Here is a 15,839-nt window from a genome sequence, read left to right as displayed (position 1 = left end):
CAGTTCAGAATATAATCTTTTGCTAACAGCAGATTGCAGTGTCATAAGCCAAATTTCTTAAGTACTCAGGTGGATAAGTAACTTAAATGGACGAGGTCTCTAAAATATTTATCCTCCACAGAACCTAGTTTTATTTTACCTTCCTTTTTTTGGTTTTAACTTCTTTTTGATGTAATCTACTAAAAGAAAAATAAACAACACTGTATAAATTGGAGTTCAAGTGTATATAGAATAAACCTCAATTTATGCCACAGTTTTAACTGTGGCAAAGACTTAAACAGTCTTATCTAAAAAAGTGACTTATCTCCCATATAAAACAGGTATTTGACATGGCAGTATTGAGATATTTTTTCCAATGTTATTTGCAACAAGTAATATCTGAGCACAATAAAATGGAGTTTTCAATAATTGAAGTGCAGCAGGAGAAATACTGTTGTCTTTGAGCCATCAGTCTTCTGAAAGTCTGTTTATATTCACTGTATCAAAGCCCAGTCAAAGCATGAATAAGCTCAGCATTATTCTGGATAGCTAAGACAGAGCTGCTGCATCGCTCTCAGCTATTTCCAGATTAGCTATACTGATGTTACTTTAGTGGTTGAACCTTGGATTAGATAGGAAACTTATTCATCCAAAAAGCAATCCTGCCTTAGCAAAGAGATCATCATTCAGTCAGACTAATTCCATAAGGCTCATGTCATGGGCATATACAATGACAGATACATAATAAGAACAAGCAGCTAGCAGGAAGAAAGCAGGGATTTTAAGATGCTTCTGCTACCAAAAATGTTAATTTAGGCACAGTCTACACTGCAGTATCACAGTCTTGACATAGAAACTTAAACAGAAAAAAACAATTTTCTTTGGATATACACTAAGCTTGTTTAAGTTACAAAACTAGCTGCGTTTCAACTGCTGTACTCATGCCCTTATGTATCATCTCCTTACACTGCTTTATGGTACAAACTATTCCTACTGAGACTAAATGTGGGACACAAGTACATGAAACACAAAAAGCCATAGATCAATTCAGAGACAACACAATAACAAATTACTAAAAACAGTGGCCAAAAGAAAAAAAATTCCCCAGGATTACCCAGAAAAGGCAACAGAAAAACACATACAAAACACTTATTATCTTTACTGATGTGTAAAGGAAAAAACTAATAGAAGGCAGTGAAATGGCTACAGATTATATTGCAAACATAAGGTTCCACTGGCACATTTCATTGTGGATTATCAAATGGATTATCTTCTAAAGCAGACACAGCAAAATCTGCCTTTTTTGAAATTTAATTAAACTGGCCATTATTTGATTCAGTTTACAAATAGCATTGCTATCCCCGAAGAAGTTAGTATGCATTTTCCTGAATGATAAATAAATACCCTATGATACCTTTACAAGTAATCCACATACTTAGGTGGATTAATTTTCTTGACAATGCCTGCATAAACAGGTATTATGAACCACACACTGAAGGTGCCCCTAATGCAGAGCTGACAAATACCTGGAATGAACTTAAGTCAGGGACAGAAATAACACTGTTAGCAGTCAGCTTTTAACACCAACATCAATATTTTCAGTTCAGTCACTAGCAATCCTTCACTCTGTGAGCATAAGGATGGTCCTTTCTGTTCTGATGCAGAATATGGGCTACAAAGAATAGAAAATAAATGGATCAACACAGTCTCTGCAGAGAAAGACTGTTCTGTCATCAATAGAAACTGAAGTTTGACATAAAGTACTACCTAATCTCATTCTCCTCCCAGTAAATACTGGGGTTTTTTTTAAGACATCTTTATTAAAAAAATATAATCGCTAAATGTCTAACTTCATAATAGTTAAGTGTAATTTTCAACAACCTCGCCCTCCTACTGCCCTAAAACCAACCCAACAAAAATACTCACCAGTATTCTTCATTCATTTTTTTAAATGTAATTGAGGGTTTTGAAGAAATTATCTGTGAGCTAGTATTTCAGAAATTAACTATACAGCCTTTCCTTTAGATTATAACTACCAGCAATTTTGCAATGACATACCAATGTTTTTTTTCAGTGTGGTTCTACTTACACAGTTATGCCGAGAGACTTCACAATATACCAGTCACACAGGGAGCAAAGGTGACCTGTTCCTTTGCCACCGATGCTAAGATGGGAGGAATGAGTCCCTCTCCGCCATCCATCCCAACATCATCTCAATTGCTCACCTCTCAACTGCCTGACTGGTGCACAACGGATATTTCAAAAAGTGTTTTTGCTCACTAATGCAACGTACTAATATTCATGATTCCATCATGTTACTTTTCTACTGCCTCATGGAAGTGCCAACAAGTAGCAGTGTTGGAAAAGAGCACAGGGTAATCAGCAACAGAAATAGGGGAGGAAAGATGTCCTTATTTCAGTGGCAGAAAGCTGGTAATTTCTGTCTCAAATCTTGTGAAATGGTATCTCAAATCTATTTTTTATAGTTACTCTTCAACGTGCTGAATAGAAATAGAAGTGCTATACTTAAGAGTATCTGCCTGCCATTTGGCTTGTTGTAACTTTATAGGAATATTTGTGGGGAAAAAAGTAGACTAAATAAAGTAGACTAAGCATTTAGCCTATTTGTTATGCTTTAGCTAGAATATTAAAAGGTTAACAAGACTATTCAAATTTATTTTACAAACCTGGTTCTGCAAAGTTTCTAAGAGGATCATCACCCATAACCCATCCGTTATGGGCCATGAAATAACAAGCTTTATCTGGCTGATGCATCATACTTTGTTCTTCCTCCACAGTCAGGTCTTTGAATGGATAAGTAAAATACCTATGGAATTGACAGGCAATTAAAAAAAAAATGCGTTAACTGAAATCCACTGTCTTAAAAATTAAAATATCTGCTATGAACTGACTTGAAGACAAAAAATACAACTAGCTGTTGTTAGAAAAGTCACTATTATTTATTGGTTTTTTGTTTTTGTTTTTTTTTAAATCATGTTTTGAAGGACAAAGGATGGAGGCAGTCACTATCTTGGTGTGAGGTGGTAGGGTAAGAATAAAGTCACAGCCCTTCAGATACATTAGTGGGACCAAGTGCATCAGACTTCAACCTTTCTAGTTCCACTCTTTTTCCACCTAGAAGAGCAATTGGCACTACATAAGGTTCTAGTGTGCTCTGAGCACATTTAACACCCTCCAACATCACATTTGTTTTTCAAATCTTTTTTCTTTAAAATGTAGACAGTTTATTGATGAAGTAACATTTGTCTATGGGAGAGAAAAGACATAGCTGTATTTACAAATGTTTACTGTTAGTGAACTTTACATTCACATTCCCTGAATAGATTCTAATAGTTTTTTAGCAACAAAAAAAATAATACCTGGTAACTAAAGGATATTTTCTACTGATAGGGCCTAGTTTAGGACCATGACCAGCCAGACGTTCATATACCACCGTTCCTGCAAGACAGTTGACAGCCTAGAAATAATTAGATTATGCATTATTAGAATGCCTAAATTTATTTGCAATGCAAAACAACACAGCATTTAAAACACAGAAGCTGTAAAACCTGCTCTTGATGATGATGAATCTGCCTGTATTGCTCAGCATTCAGTTCCTCAATTCTCTTGCGAAACCAGTTACAACATTCTTCTATTGCACCTGGTCCGTTGCTTAGCAGAAAGTAAAAGCAGAGAGCAATTAGAATAATTTAGTTTTAAAACAAGTAAATGAAGCAAGATGTTTATCTCTGATTTTTTTTTTTTTTTTTTTTGTAAATTTAACTTTACAAGTAAATTTTAACTTGTGGTTAACAATACAATACCTGTGTGGTATGAACGTTGCCAGTGCTATGTTCATATCTACAGTACAACCAAATCTTCTATAATCAGGGTCTTGAACTATTTGAAGATGTTGATTCGGATCAGACTTAGTGCCTATTTTGCCTGACGACAAAAAGAAAACAGTATCAATAAAATAGAAATTACATATAGAAGACAGAGAACTTACACTGTTCAAGCACAAGCAATATATGGGTAGACAAAAAACTTTGAAGGAATAAAGAGAAGAATATTTAAGGTATGACAGAGTTGGCTACTCAAAAATATTTGTGCTCAGTTACAATATTGGATTCTGATGAAAACAGTAATTTATATATTTTTTAATTCTCCTCTTTTCTACTGAAACTGCTTCCCAGACTACTAAGCATAGTCTTCAAAGACTTTACCAGGACTCAAAAAATCCTCATATGTTTAGATCAGCGTGGTAGATTTTTCACATAACAACAAGCAGGATTATTTGGTTTTCCAGCTTGGGCCTTTTAGAGTTTACCCATAAATTTTCTTGAAATATAAATAATCTGCCTGCTTTAGCAACACACTCTTCCTTTACCTTTAGTTAGAAGGGTTCTAAATTGCTGCACAGCTTTATTAACATCCACTTGGAAAAATTCCCACAGTTTAATTTTTGGATATATATCTTCCCAAATGATTTTACGGATACACTGTAAAAATAAAAACTATGTCAGTTGAGGCTAATGATTAATATAACCAAAGAAAAGCTAAATGCTCGTATGAATCAATCAGAGGGAAAAAATACAGGAATAAAGATTTGTTTTGTTAAATATACCTGCAAAGTACATTTGCTGTGTGTTTCCACAACAGGATTGTGGATTGGTAATTCAGATTGGTAAAGGATTCAGCTATTTACAATGTTCATTAGCTTACATTTAATTCTCATTTACTTACATTCAGGTGATGATCATTTTCTATCAAGGGAGGGACTCCTTTATCAATACACCTTCCATCAGCCACCATACAGCTCAGGTGCCACAGAGCTCTGTCTAAGACCCAGGCTGGCTTCAGGTGAGGAGAATTTACAAGGTTGTAGCCACATTCTGGATGCATCCTGAGCCACTCGCTGTTAGCAGCTTATTCAACAAAGGGAGGAAGGAAAAAGTACTCATGCTGAATACTGAGTTATTTTATGCAGAAATCTTAACAGAAAGCTAAGCTACTGCAGTATGTTTAAATAGCTCACATTTCAGTTAAAGTTTTCCATGCTAATAGACAATAGCAACTTAAGAAGATCTGTGCATCACTGATAGCTATTTGTACCATAACACAGTTGCAGAGATTGCACAGAATCTTTTTGTTACATCAAAATATGTAACAATATCAGCAATTCTAAACCAGTATGGAAAGAAAAGTCACATTTGTTTTGCTGGAAATAAATCAAATAAAGGATCTGAAAGTCCCATTCTGTGTTGAAAGTAAAATTTACACCCCAAATCAAGATTTATAATGGCTTAAGGTGTTACATATGTTTTCATTCTTACTCTTATCTGATGCTACACATGCACAAGCACACAGAGCAAGACATAGGAACATACACATCCCTCCAGAAATAATCAAAGTGTATAAAGTTGGACTTGTAAGAATGGATTAGCTTGTGTTACTAATCAAAGGCAGCTTGTGTAAATAAATGAAAGTATAGTGGTGGGAAGGAATGCCAGAGCGTCTCACACTGTCTGTACGTGGCAAACTGAACTCTAGTTCAGATCAAACATGAATGTGTCTATTTTCTGACTGTATCCAGTGGCATCCACAAGTACCATTAGGTATGAACTCAAAGTTAAGAAATCTTAACTTGAAACTGAGTGTGAAATTCTGGTGTAATTGTATGCATACAACAATAGGAAGTTAAAGCATACAGAGCAACAGGAACTTTAATTCTTGAAATATGACAAAGAAGAAAAAGGTTTCAATGATTAATTTCTATTTTTAAAACTGTTCTAATCATATAGCTTAACTGAAAAAAAATTCAATGCACTTTTTAAATGAATCTCTGCACCTTAAAAACAACATATGCAAAAAAATAGGTGGTGTGTAACAAAAAGTTGCTGCTCATGTTTTATGAGAGTTTTTAAATCATTCATCATAGAAGACATCTTAATAACACAATAGGTTAGAAAAGCAGATAAAGTATCAAATAGAAGAAATTAAGTAAATATTGCACTGAAAACAGGAATAGTAATTAACATGCCCCAAATCGTAGCAGAAAAATTAACAACTAAAAAACCAGTTTGCTTACTTCCAAGTCCATACAAAAAAAAATATTCGAAAGTAAAGAAATGAATGTACTTTCCCACTCCGTAGTTTAGAAGAGCTATTCATACACCCTCCTGCATTACATTTCAAGACCATTACGAAGATGGCAAAACTCCATGTTTATAAGGTCAAACTACTTCTGGAAGCTAAGATCTTCTTGGTTTAAAATGTCACGTACAACTAACAGCACTGTACTTAATTTAAAGCTACATAAAGTAGTGATAAATTCATGCTGATAAAAAATATTCTGGGCCAATCAGATCACTTTTTTTTTTTTTTTTTTTTTTAAATAAAGTATACGTACAATTTGAAAAGCAAACAAACAAAGTGACCTCACCCTCAAAAGCCCAAACTATCCTCGTCTGCTCTTTCAGCAAGAACCACAGTTTATTACAAAGGACTTTCATGAGTAAATACAAGGAGTTCTAAAAAGGCAGTACAGTCTAAATCTACTATGATCCTATTGGGGGGGGAAAAAAAAAGTCAGCAGGCCTTCTACTAATTCTGATGCATAGAGCTACATTTTGTGATAAGAAGAAATGCCATCTGGTTATGCCAAAAAAGGTTTTGATGGAGTATCAGGTAGTATTTCTTTACAGAAAAGTAGTTAGGTATTGGAAGAGTCTGCCCAGGGAAGTGATAGAGTTGCCATCCCTGGAGGCATTTAAGAGATGTGTGGATGTGTCTATTAGGGAAATGGCTTAGCAGTGGACTTGGTGGTGATAGTTGGACTTGATATTCTTATGGATCTTTTCCAGCATAAATGATTGTATGATTTATAGCATCAAAAAAAAAAGTCTGCTTCTGGAGAAAAAAATTGCACAAAGCAAAGCTTGTGATTACATTTGTTACAGATAGCAACAATACTCACAAACAAGTACAAAAAAAAAAATTCAATAGGAAGATGGAGAATTAGAGAAAACAAGTTCTAAAAGTCAATACATCTTTATGTAAAGAGGATTACCCTATTTCATGCTGCTCAAAAGACACATTTATTGTTATATAAACTAAACAGAAACAAGGTCTGGTAGTGATGCTCGCTGCCTAGGACTTGTTTTTCCCTTTATGAAGCCAAACAAAGGTGGTGTTTGATGTCACTAGCCAAGGGCTTGGAAGTAAGATTTACAGAAGTGTTAAATTATTGCATTTAGACAACAGTAGTCTCTTCTGAAAGAAAGAAATGTTTTACTTCAGCTCAGAAAAGAATTATCCTTTTTCTATCTTTGGGAAAAAAGTAAATGCAGGTGAATACAGTATTCTTATTTCAGGTTGCTTGTTTGAATACACTGAAGGGAAAACGATCAACAGGGCTCATCTAGGCAGTTACCAGGCAAAGGTTACGAGTTTATCTATGACATTCCAACTAACGTGCCAAAAGTGCATTCATCTACATCACACATATGGTCAGGCCATGGTTGCTGCTTTCAATAGAAAATAACAGAGACATTAACATAAAAAACTGACTCCCACCACTCTCTATTATAGAAACATTCTATACCTCTTCCCAGTGGAAGAAAAACACAGACATTTAAGCTTAACCACTTCATAATGAAACTCAGCTGGCTGACTGCACAGTAGGAACAGTGGGGAAGCACTGACATTTTATACAGCAGTCTTAGCTAGAAAGAAGAAACTAGCACAGGTACTGACTGCTGTAAGGTGACAGCTCATGAGCTGTGTTACAGCTTGAGAGGATTTGTCATGAGACAACTCTGTGCTTTAGGCCTTTAATGCAGCCATGCTGTGGAATTAATAACTGATGTGTAGTATTCACAATCCACTCAAAATAACTGACTACACATTTTATGTCCTTCACGTCCAAATAAATGTGAAACATTTTATAGTTAAATTATCAAAAAAAGCAAAGTCAAATTTCCTTCTAATCAAGCTGTACATAAAGAGCATCCTAAGTACTTATTTTTGCATTTCAGAAGCACCTAAAATATCTACCTCCACCTGCATGTGCAAAACTACAGCTTTAGCAGTCAGTGATCATTTACACACATTTCTGCTCATGCTAAATCTGGCACTTAACGAAGTTGGTAGTCAGCTGCAAATCAAGAGGTTCTGATAGTTAACAACCAAAAGGGGGAAAAAAAATCATTCAATTCTCATTGTGAGTTCAGAAGCTTGAAGCTAAATACAGTTTGATTAATAACTTAAGACAGAATCTTGGTCATTTCAAGACACTCAAACATCCATGCACCACAGTATAATTTTAAAAATAGTTTACTCATCCATCCCATCAATGAAAAATAATATGGACTCTGCTTGAAAACTGACAAAGTCCTTCTGCTAATGTAACCAAGTAACAATGTGTCTGCTTTCAAGTATATACTGAAGTTCAATAATTAGTTTTGACTTAAATATTTCTGTCCACAAAAACATTTTCCTTGGTAGCATACAAATACACAGGATCTCAAGCACGTGTGAGACAAACTAAATTCTTTGTTAGTTGTTAAAGTGAAAGAAACTTTTTTTTTTTCTGATGAGAATGTCAAAAACCAGATTCCCTTCAGACACAGGGTTAATCACACTCAGAGTAGCATTTCAACAAACAGACAGGGCAAACAACAGGGCCCGTTTTACATTGCTGACTGATTGGCTAAGAATGTTTAGCAACAGTCAACACCAAAGAACTAAAGCAAATAAAAGCTTGTAATTCACAGAAATCTATGATTCAGGGTTTTGTTTTTTTAAACATCAGAGGACAGCGACATGAATGTTAACAGAAACTTGTTGCTCTGTCATGTCACAAGAATACTAATCAGTGCAGTCCTCAAGAGTGTAAGATGAAAAGTGCATTTTAAACATAATAAAAATTCTTGTAATCCAAATAACTAAACTTACAGATAACGAAATACTATGACTGACTTCTCAAGTTTGAGAACAATCTCGCTGTCCCTCTCTGCAGGGCAGACAATGTTAGCTACAAACAGCATTTAGATGCAAGACTTCAGTGCACCAGCACATTTATGCTTAAAAAACAAAACAACAAAACTATCTACTTCACCACCAACACACAGCCGTAACATTTCCTCCACTGCTTAATCCTAGTCCCTTGTCTCTATTCTGATTGTTTTCCGTGCATTTGAAACAATTAGAGCAGTAAAAAAAAAATAAATAGCAGCAGTAATAATTCTGTTATCAAGAAAGTAGTCAGTTTAAGCTTGTTACATTCATTTTATAGGCTGAAAGCTGCACAGCACAGATCATAAGCGTGGTATGAAAAATACAGACACACACAGTTCTTTAATTCCATCTAAGAAAGGCTCTATTCAACTCAAGCAGCAATACAAAATACTCTTACATCTGTTATGGAGACTATGTAATATCAATGATTTTTTGAGGGGGAAAAGTTAAAGGAAATAATGAAATAAGATTATAGGACAAACTTGGTTATTCACATAGAAATCATACCAGTATGATTGTAGACTACATCTGTGATGCAAAGCATATTCCATTCATTTTTCATTTTTTCCACAAGAGCTCCTATATCGTTCCACGTGCATTTTTTGTTATGGCTTGAAAATTCAGGATTAACTTCTAACTGATCAGCCAGTGAATAGCATGATCTAGACAGTCCAAGCTTCTGCAATGGTGTAAAATGGATCATGTTGTAACCTATGAAATAAGAAACCATTGATATCATAAGAAAAATCAAATTTCAATATAAGAAGTTAACAGACAGATGCATAATAAGTTACAGTTATAGCATATACATAAGCCTAGCATTTGAAATAGCCAGTATAAATTAAATCTGAATCTTTACTTTAAAATTCTAAATAGTAGTTTAAAAAATTATCCTCTATTTTCTACAAACTTCATATCTATCTGAAATCAACAGAATACAATAAAAGTATTAAGAAATCCTGATTTTTTGCACTACTGCAAATACTTAAATTTGATTACTTAAATCTACTGACTTAATCTGTTAATTAAAATTAAATTTGGGGGAAGATATTTGATCTACAAACTAAAGGACTAATGAACTGTGAACTCAGTTCAACTTTGTTTGCTTGTCACAAGAGTAATTTAAAAAGTGCATCTTTTGATATCTATATTGGCATTACCTGTTTCTTTTGCAACTTTAAGCCTATTTTCCCATTCATGGAATGGTCCCAGACACTTAGCGAGGAATGTCTGGAGTGTAACACAGTCCAAAGGCAACACATGGTTATCGGCTCCAACACGCAGAATAGGATCCACAACTATGTAACCTCCACCACTTTTCTCATTACTAGGAGAAATAATTTTCATTGGTATGATAAACACACATTGCACCAGTCAGTTTCAGAAACAAAATCCAACAAGCACAACTATTTCAAATGCACAGTAACTCAGAGGATAAAGGATTGCAGGTGGGTAAGCAGAAACACTGGAGAGAGGTTGATCTCCTAGGCAGCATCTCTCTATTGGGCTTACAACAGCTGCTAATAAGAACACCATTAGCACACAGTTTTAAACTCTATGCAAGTAAGATAACTTTGTTACCTGGGGAGACAGAATACTGCTTCTTCTTTTAGAATATGGATGGAAACAAAGAAAACAGGACTGCCTATCTTTTACATAAAGACCTCCATTTGGAGCATTATCCAGGGAAAGAGATCTGAGCTAAATGTCCTTTTAAGCCAGAGGGAATCTAACCACCAGCTATCTTACAGGAGCTCAGAGTACTAGGCCATTACAGTTACCCTCCTCTGTTGAAACAAAGAAGGAAGTAAATAACGTGAAGTAAAGAATGACAAAGCCTTTATGCTAGAAAGATAGAGAACAACCTCCTATTAAGTGAAAAAAGTACAAATTAATCAGTTATGTTTAAAATCTAATGACTGAAATCTGGGAAAACTGTTCTGCTTTTCCAATATTCACAGCTGCAAATTCTCCAGAACATATTTGTATCAGAAAGTTTTCAACAACCTCAACAGCCGTTGCTATTGAGCAGATTCAGATAGATTTCATTGTTGTATATTAAAAATGCATAGAAAAAATTATTATTTTATTCTTAATAGCAATTTCTTCAGGTTCAAACAAACCAAAGGAGCAGATTGCATTATGGCTGTAAGTATAGTTCACTTACCCAAGACTAAAATAGTACTGATAGGACCCAGAAATTTGGAGATCTAACTTGCAATATTTGTCAGAGTCATCCTCTTTTCCTGTGGGATTGTGCCATGATAACGTTCTGAACTTATGGCGATCAAATACTTCTCCAGAAGCTGGATAGTTTGTACACACAGTAACATGCTTGCCTTGAAGAGTTGGGCCCAATCGAAACTGGAGTTCAAACCCTCAAGAAAAAAAGAAAAGAAATCTCAACAGGAGGACTGGACATTCCTACTCTCTAATAACAAACTCTACTTCGGTTTTATGTTAAGAAGAAAATGCACTAGCATATCTGCCAAGACCTTTTGCAGAATGGTATATTTCTACAGCATCTTTTCCTCCTGCTTTCCAAGTTTTTTTCTTTGCACTCTCTATTGAAGTCTTTCTCATTTCTTACTGAGCGCTTTTTGTCTCCTATTCAATTTGTTCTACTTTGCTTTATAAAAAGTGTTGGAAATAAAATGCAACAGAAGTCACAGTCATCAGACTACATACAATGATGAAAATATCTGGAAAAAAGGAACAAATTTGAAACCATAATAATTCAATTTCCTTCATTCTCTACTGAGAGAATTCGCTGAAGTCTACATTCCTTACGGTTTAACTGCAAGGTGATGGATATCTGCTTGTAATCTACAGGGTACATACCATTGAACAGAGCTCAGCAAGTTTAAGTGAGCTTTGTATACATGCTGCAACTCACACACACTTCAGGGAGAGCTGTATTTAGAATAAAGATACCCATGATAAAGGCACTACAATTAAGTTCAAAATATTATAATGTTAAAACTTGCTGTAGTCTGTTCAGCTGGCTATGAAGAATACAGTTTAGCTAGCAGGTTTCAGAGTTGGTATTACTTGAAGGTATGAGAGCCTCTTACCATGTACCTAGCTAGTCACAGGGTCCTTTCAAGTGACTGACAGGTACAAGTGTTTGCACTCTGCTGCTGACTTTTACTGAATTACACACCAGTCATGAAGGTGGCTGTAATAACAGTAGTAGCTACTAGCCCTAATGGTCTACAAAATTGTAATTTTAAGTAAAAGAAATTTGTGTATTTGTAAATAGAGAAATCTTTTAAATAATGAATTTAAAAGATTGAACAATCCTAGAACATGCTATCTTAAATTGGAGCAAAGTAAAACAGACAAACCAACCCAAATAAGCGCTCATCGTATAGAATCCTAGCAGATCTAATATGAGAATTCAATCTCTGCGTAGATGTAAATCAAAGTCTCACCAAGCTTACACCTTCTCTTATTAACAACTACTACACCAAGAACTTCAGGTAAAACCAGTGGTTTTAGGATCAGAATGTCTGATGTCACGTAAAATGAAGCTCATTTTATTGCCAACAAAAACAAATCTTCCATGAAAAAAATCACTTCTGAAGGCTTAGTGCACTCCCTCTGGTACAGTCCTGACATTTTATTGCAGGGATGACTAAAATTAGAGCACAGGGATATATGGCATCAATATCTAATTTCCTGTAACAGTTATACTGATATGAAGAACGCCGTGCTCAAAATTAGCCATGCCCTCTCAGAGACTGTCACCAGCAGAGGTGTTCTGAATGTTTGATAGGAGTGCATTGCCGAGTCCCTCTGACAGAACTTACACAACTGGGAGGAAGATAATAAGGGTTGGGGCCAGCACTGCACTTCTTCCCTAATGACATTTTTAGATTATGTTGTCAGAAAGTTTTAAAACTGATATACTTGAAGGGAGTTCTTATTCCCAAGAGTCAAATCTCCATCCTCTTTACTGAAGTACTTAAACATGAGACTCCAACATAAAGTGAAAATAAGCAAAAGAGTTTCATGAGCAATAACAGTTGCATCATGAGAAAAAGGTTGCTAAATAGACTGGCTTTGACTTTAGAACCTGAATTCGCTGACCAGCATAATAATACACCAGTTCTAGGTGGGATTGTCTCAGGGAATATACTTAAGAACACTTTCAAAGAGAAATATCAAGTTCATATTAGTATGCAGCCAGAACACCAATGCAGCACAGGCTCGGGAAATCTGACATGCAAGATAAGATTTAGGGTCCTGTATTCTCAAACGTTGCCTCGAGCATTACAAAAGGTTTCTATCTTTACTCTGTTTCAATATTATTGTATTAAAGACGAGGTGTTGTATAACACAGCACAAATTAACACTACAGTTTGATTTATGAGGACGTTTCAGGGTCAGTACAGTCTGTTCGTGCAGGGAGAGCCTCGGTCCCACAGGGGTCGCATAAAAAAACATTAGAAGAGGGAGAAGCGCAAACAGAGCCCTACCACAAACCAGCCCCGGCCTCCCTCCCTTTCTCGCTGTCCGAGGGCGGCGGACAGCCCCCGCCGACCTCCCACAACCCGGCCCACCTTGCTCCAGCCTGAAGAGGGTCTTGTCCAGCTTCTCCATCTCGTTGAGGTGCAGCACCCGCGTCTCCTTATGGCTCTGCATGGCTGCCAGCGGCCGCTCGCGGCAGGCTCAGCGCGGGCGAAAAGCGGCGAGCCCTGCCGGGAGAACACACACAGACACACACAGCCCCGGTCAGCGGGCACCCGGCAGGCAAGCGGCCGGCCGCTGGGGAACGCCTCCCGCCTCCGGGCCAGCTTACATCTTCCCTAGCCCCGGGGCGAGAAGAGACGGGGCGCGGGCAGGGAGGAGGAAGGGAGCACCCCGCCCTCCCCCGAACGGCGGCACCCGAGAGCGGTTCCGACCCCGCAGCTGCCGCGGCCGCCCCCGGGAGGGGGAGCCTGGCACCTGTCACTCCTGCCCGCCGGGCCCCTCACGCAGCCCTGCCCGCGCGCCCCGGCGCCTTCCATACTCACGAGCGGCCCGCAGCGGCGCGCGCGCGGCTCCCGGTGAAGGCGGCGGCGGACGGGGTCGGGACAGCGCAACCGCTCGCGGTCCGCAGCTCCGGGCCGGGCGGCCGCTCGCGCAGCCCGTAAAAGCGGCGACAAACGCCCTCAGAGCGCCTTTCCCCCGCCCCTTTTCTTGCTTTTCTGAAATAAACTTTACCGGTTCCGCCCGGCCCCGCTCCGAGGCAGGCGGTGCCGGCACGGCTCGCGCGAGAGCGATGTTCCCGCCCCGAGGCTGCGGCCGGGCCCGCCCCGCGCTGCGGATGGAGCCGGAGCTGCCGCTCGAGGCTCAAGGAGCGCGAGGTGGCGGCGCTCTATTTTGCAGCCGGGACTCCCGGCAGTGCCTCTTCCGTACGGTGCGAGCGAACGAGCACGAGAGGCTGCCCGGCGGGGAGCTCGGGCTCTGGAAACAAAAGTCTGCGCGGTGTAAAGGGCGTTGATGACAGCCTGGACACCCGACGCGGCTGCCGCGTTTGCTCCCCGAGCGCCGCCGCCTTACAGCCCGCCCCGCCTAGGGGAGCCCGGCGCCGAACGGCGTGCAAAGGGCTGTACGCAGCGTGTGCCGAGGGCTGCCAGCTCTAGACAGCTTTCGCTAATCGAACGCGAGATGTTTTCGAAGAACGCTGTTGCCCGAACGGCTGTCAGCAGGCGGCCCCGCGGCGTAGCGGCTGCCTCGGCCCTGACGCCGTGAGCTGCTCCCGCTGAAAGGTCAGTCTATTTTTATGGTCTAGAACTGCATTTAAAAAAAAATTGCTTCTCGATTTACAGCCCCTTCGCTATACTGTTTATTTCCAAAGATAGTGTACTTAGGGAACTGGAAGTCTACAAGACCATTTAGATTTAACCATTTGCTTCCAGTCACCCAGTACACCTCATAGCTGTGTCTTGCTGCAGGGCATTCCTCCTGCTTCATTGCCCCTAACTCAGTTTGCTAAGCAGGCACATTCTACGTGCAGGATGACTTGCTGAAGCAGAAGCGCAGTTCTATGCACACCCTGTTCTCTCTGCATTGGAGTAGATCTAGCAAAAACACAATGTAGCCTTTGAGTGCTTACAGAGGATTTTAATGAAAGAGTGCAACTTTCTTATACCAGCAAATAGCAATAGGACAAGAGAAAATGAGGGGAGGTTTAGGTTAGGTGTTAGGAAAGATTTGTTATTCAGAAGGCAGTGAGGCACTGGCCCAAGGCTGCCCCATCTCTGGAGGCAGCCAAGGCCAGCTTGGAGGTTGGATGGGATCTGGGCCCCCAGATGGTCTCTTGGGCCACTTCCAAACCAAGCCACTCTATGATTCTCCTATGAATTTTCAGGAGGTATAGAAGTAAAAAAAAAAAAAAAAAAAAAAAAAAAAAGAAAGCAAACTCAACAGACAAAGTTAAGAGATATGACCATATCTGGTCCTCAGTATCCAGAGATTGCTGTGCTACCACAGAGCCTTGCACCAGTGCCTCTGCCTCCAGGCTTTCTAGAGGCCTATCACATACTGCAGACAGGGAAGGATATAGAGATCTCATGAGATGTCTGCATGAGCAGTGAACAGTTCCAAGAGAGGAGGAGCAAATAATACCTGTGTAATCACATCCTTTGCATATATAACTGCCCTGAAGCACATGTTTCTGAAAAACAAGAAAAGCTAGAAGGCCATTCCTGGGTACAATTTCACTAGTACTAGTAAGACTGTCTTCTCTACTTGAATTTCCATTGTGAGTAGGAAAACTCACTTCAGTAACTAAATCTTCACTGACATCTGGGCAATGCATACTTTGAATTCAGACATATTTTAGAATGCAT

The 15,839-nt window shown here is 38.7% G+C and overlaps 1 protein-coding gene across 1 annotated transcript in view; it reads right to left on the bottom strand.

Moving 5' to 3' along the window:
* Window positions 1-13,647, bottom strand: part of AGL (amylo-alpha-1,6-glucosidase and 4-alpha-glucanotransferase) — a gene marked incomplete at both ends in the record, with an annotated part of 33,568 nt that extends 19,921 nt beyond the window's left edge. The window contains 10 exons of the mRNA XM_079535674.1: window positions 2,667-2,806; window positions 3,360-3,457; window positions 3,549-3,651; window positions 3,804-3,924; window positions 4,370-4,481; window positions 4,726-4,907; window positions 9,508-9,711; window positions 10,161-10,327; window positions 11,168-11,378; window positions 13,566-13,647. Of these exons, the coding sequence (XP_079391800.1) occupies window positions 2,667-2,806; window positions 3,360-3,457; window positions 3,549-3,651; window positions 3,804-3,924; window positions 4,370-4,481; window positions 4,726-4,907; window positions 9,508-9,711; window positions 10,161-10,327; window positions 11,168-11,378; window positions 13,566-13,647 (1,420 nt within the window). The remainder of the gene's footprint in view (window positions 1-2,666; window positions 2,807-3,359; window positions 3,458-3,548; window positions 3,652-3,803; window positions 3,925-4,369; window positions 4,482-4,725; window positions 4,908-9,507; window positions 9,712-10,160; window positions 10,328-11,167; window positions 11,379-13,565) is intronic.
* Window positions 13,648-15,839: the final 2,192 nt, after the last annotated feature.

The sequence above is a fragment of the Tetrao urogallus genome (genome assembly GCF_951394365.1).
Source record: "Tetrao urogallus genome assembly, chromosome: 5".
In the NCBI taxonomy this organism is placed as follows: Eukaryota; Metazoa; Chordata; class Aves; order Galliformes; family Phasianidae; genus Tetrao; species Tetrao urogallus.
The sequence above is the reverse complement of the archived record's forward strand: the minus strand, read 5'-3'. Positions and strand labels throughout refer to the sequence as shown.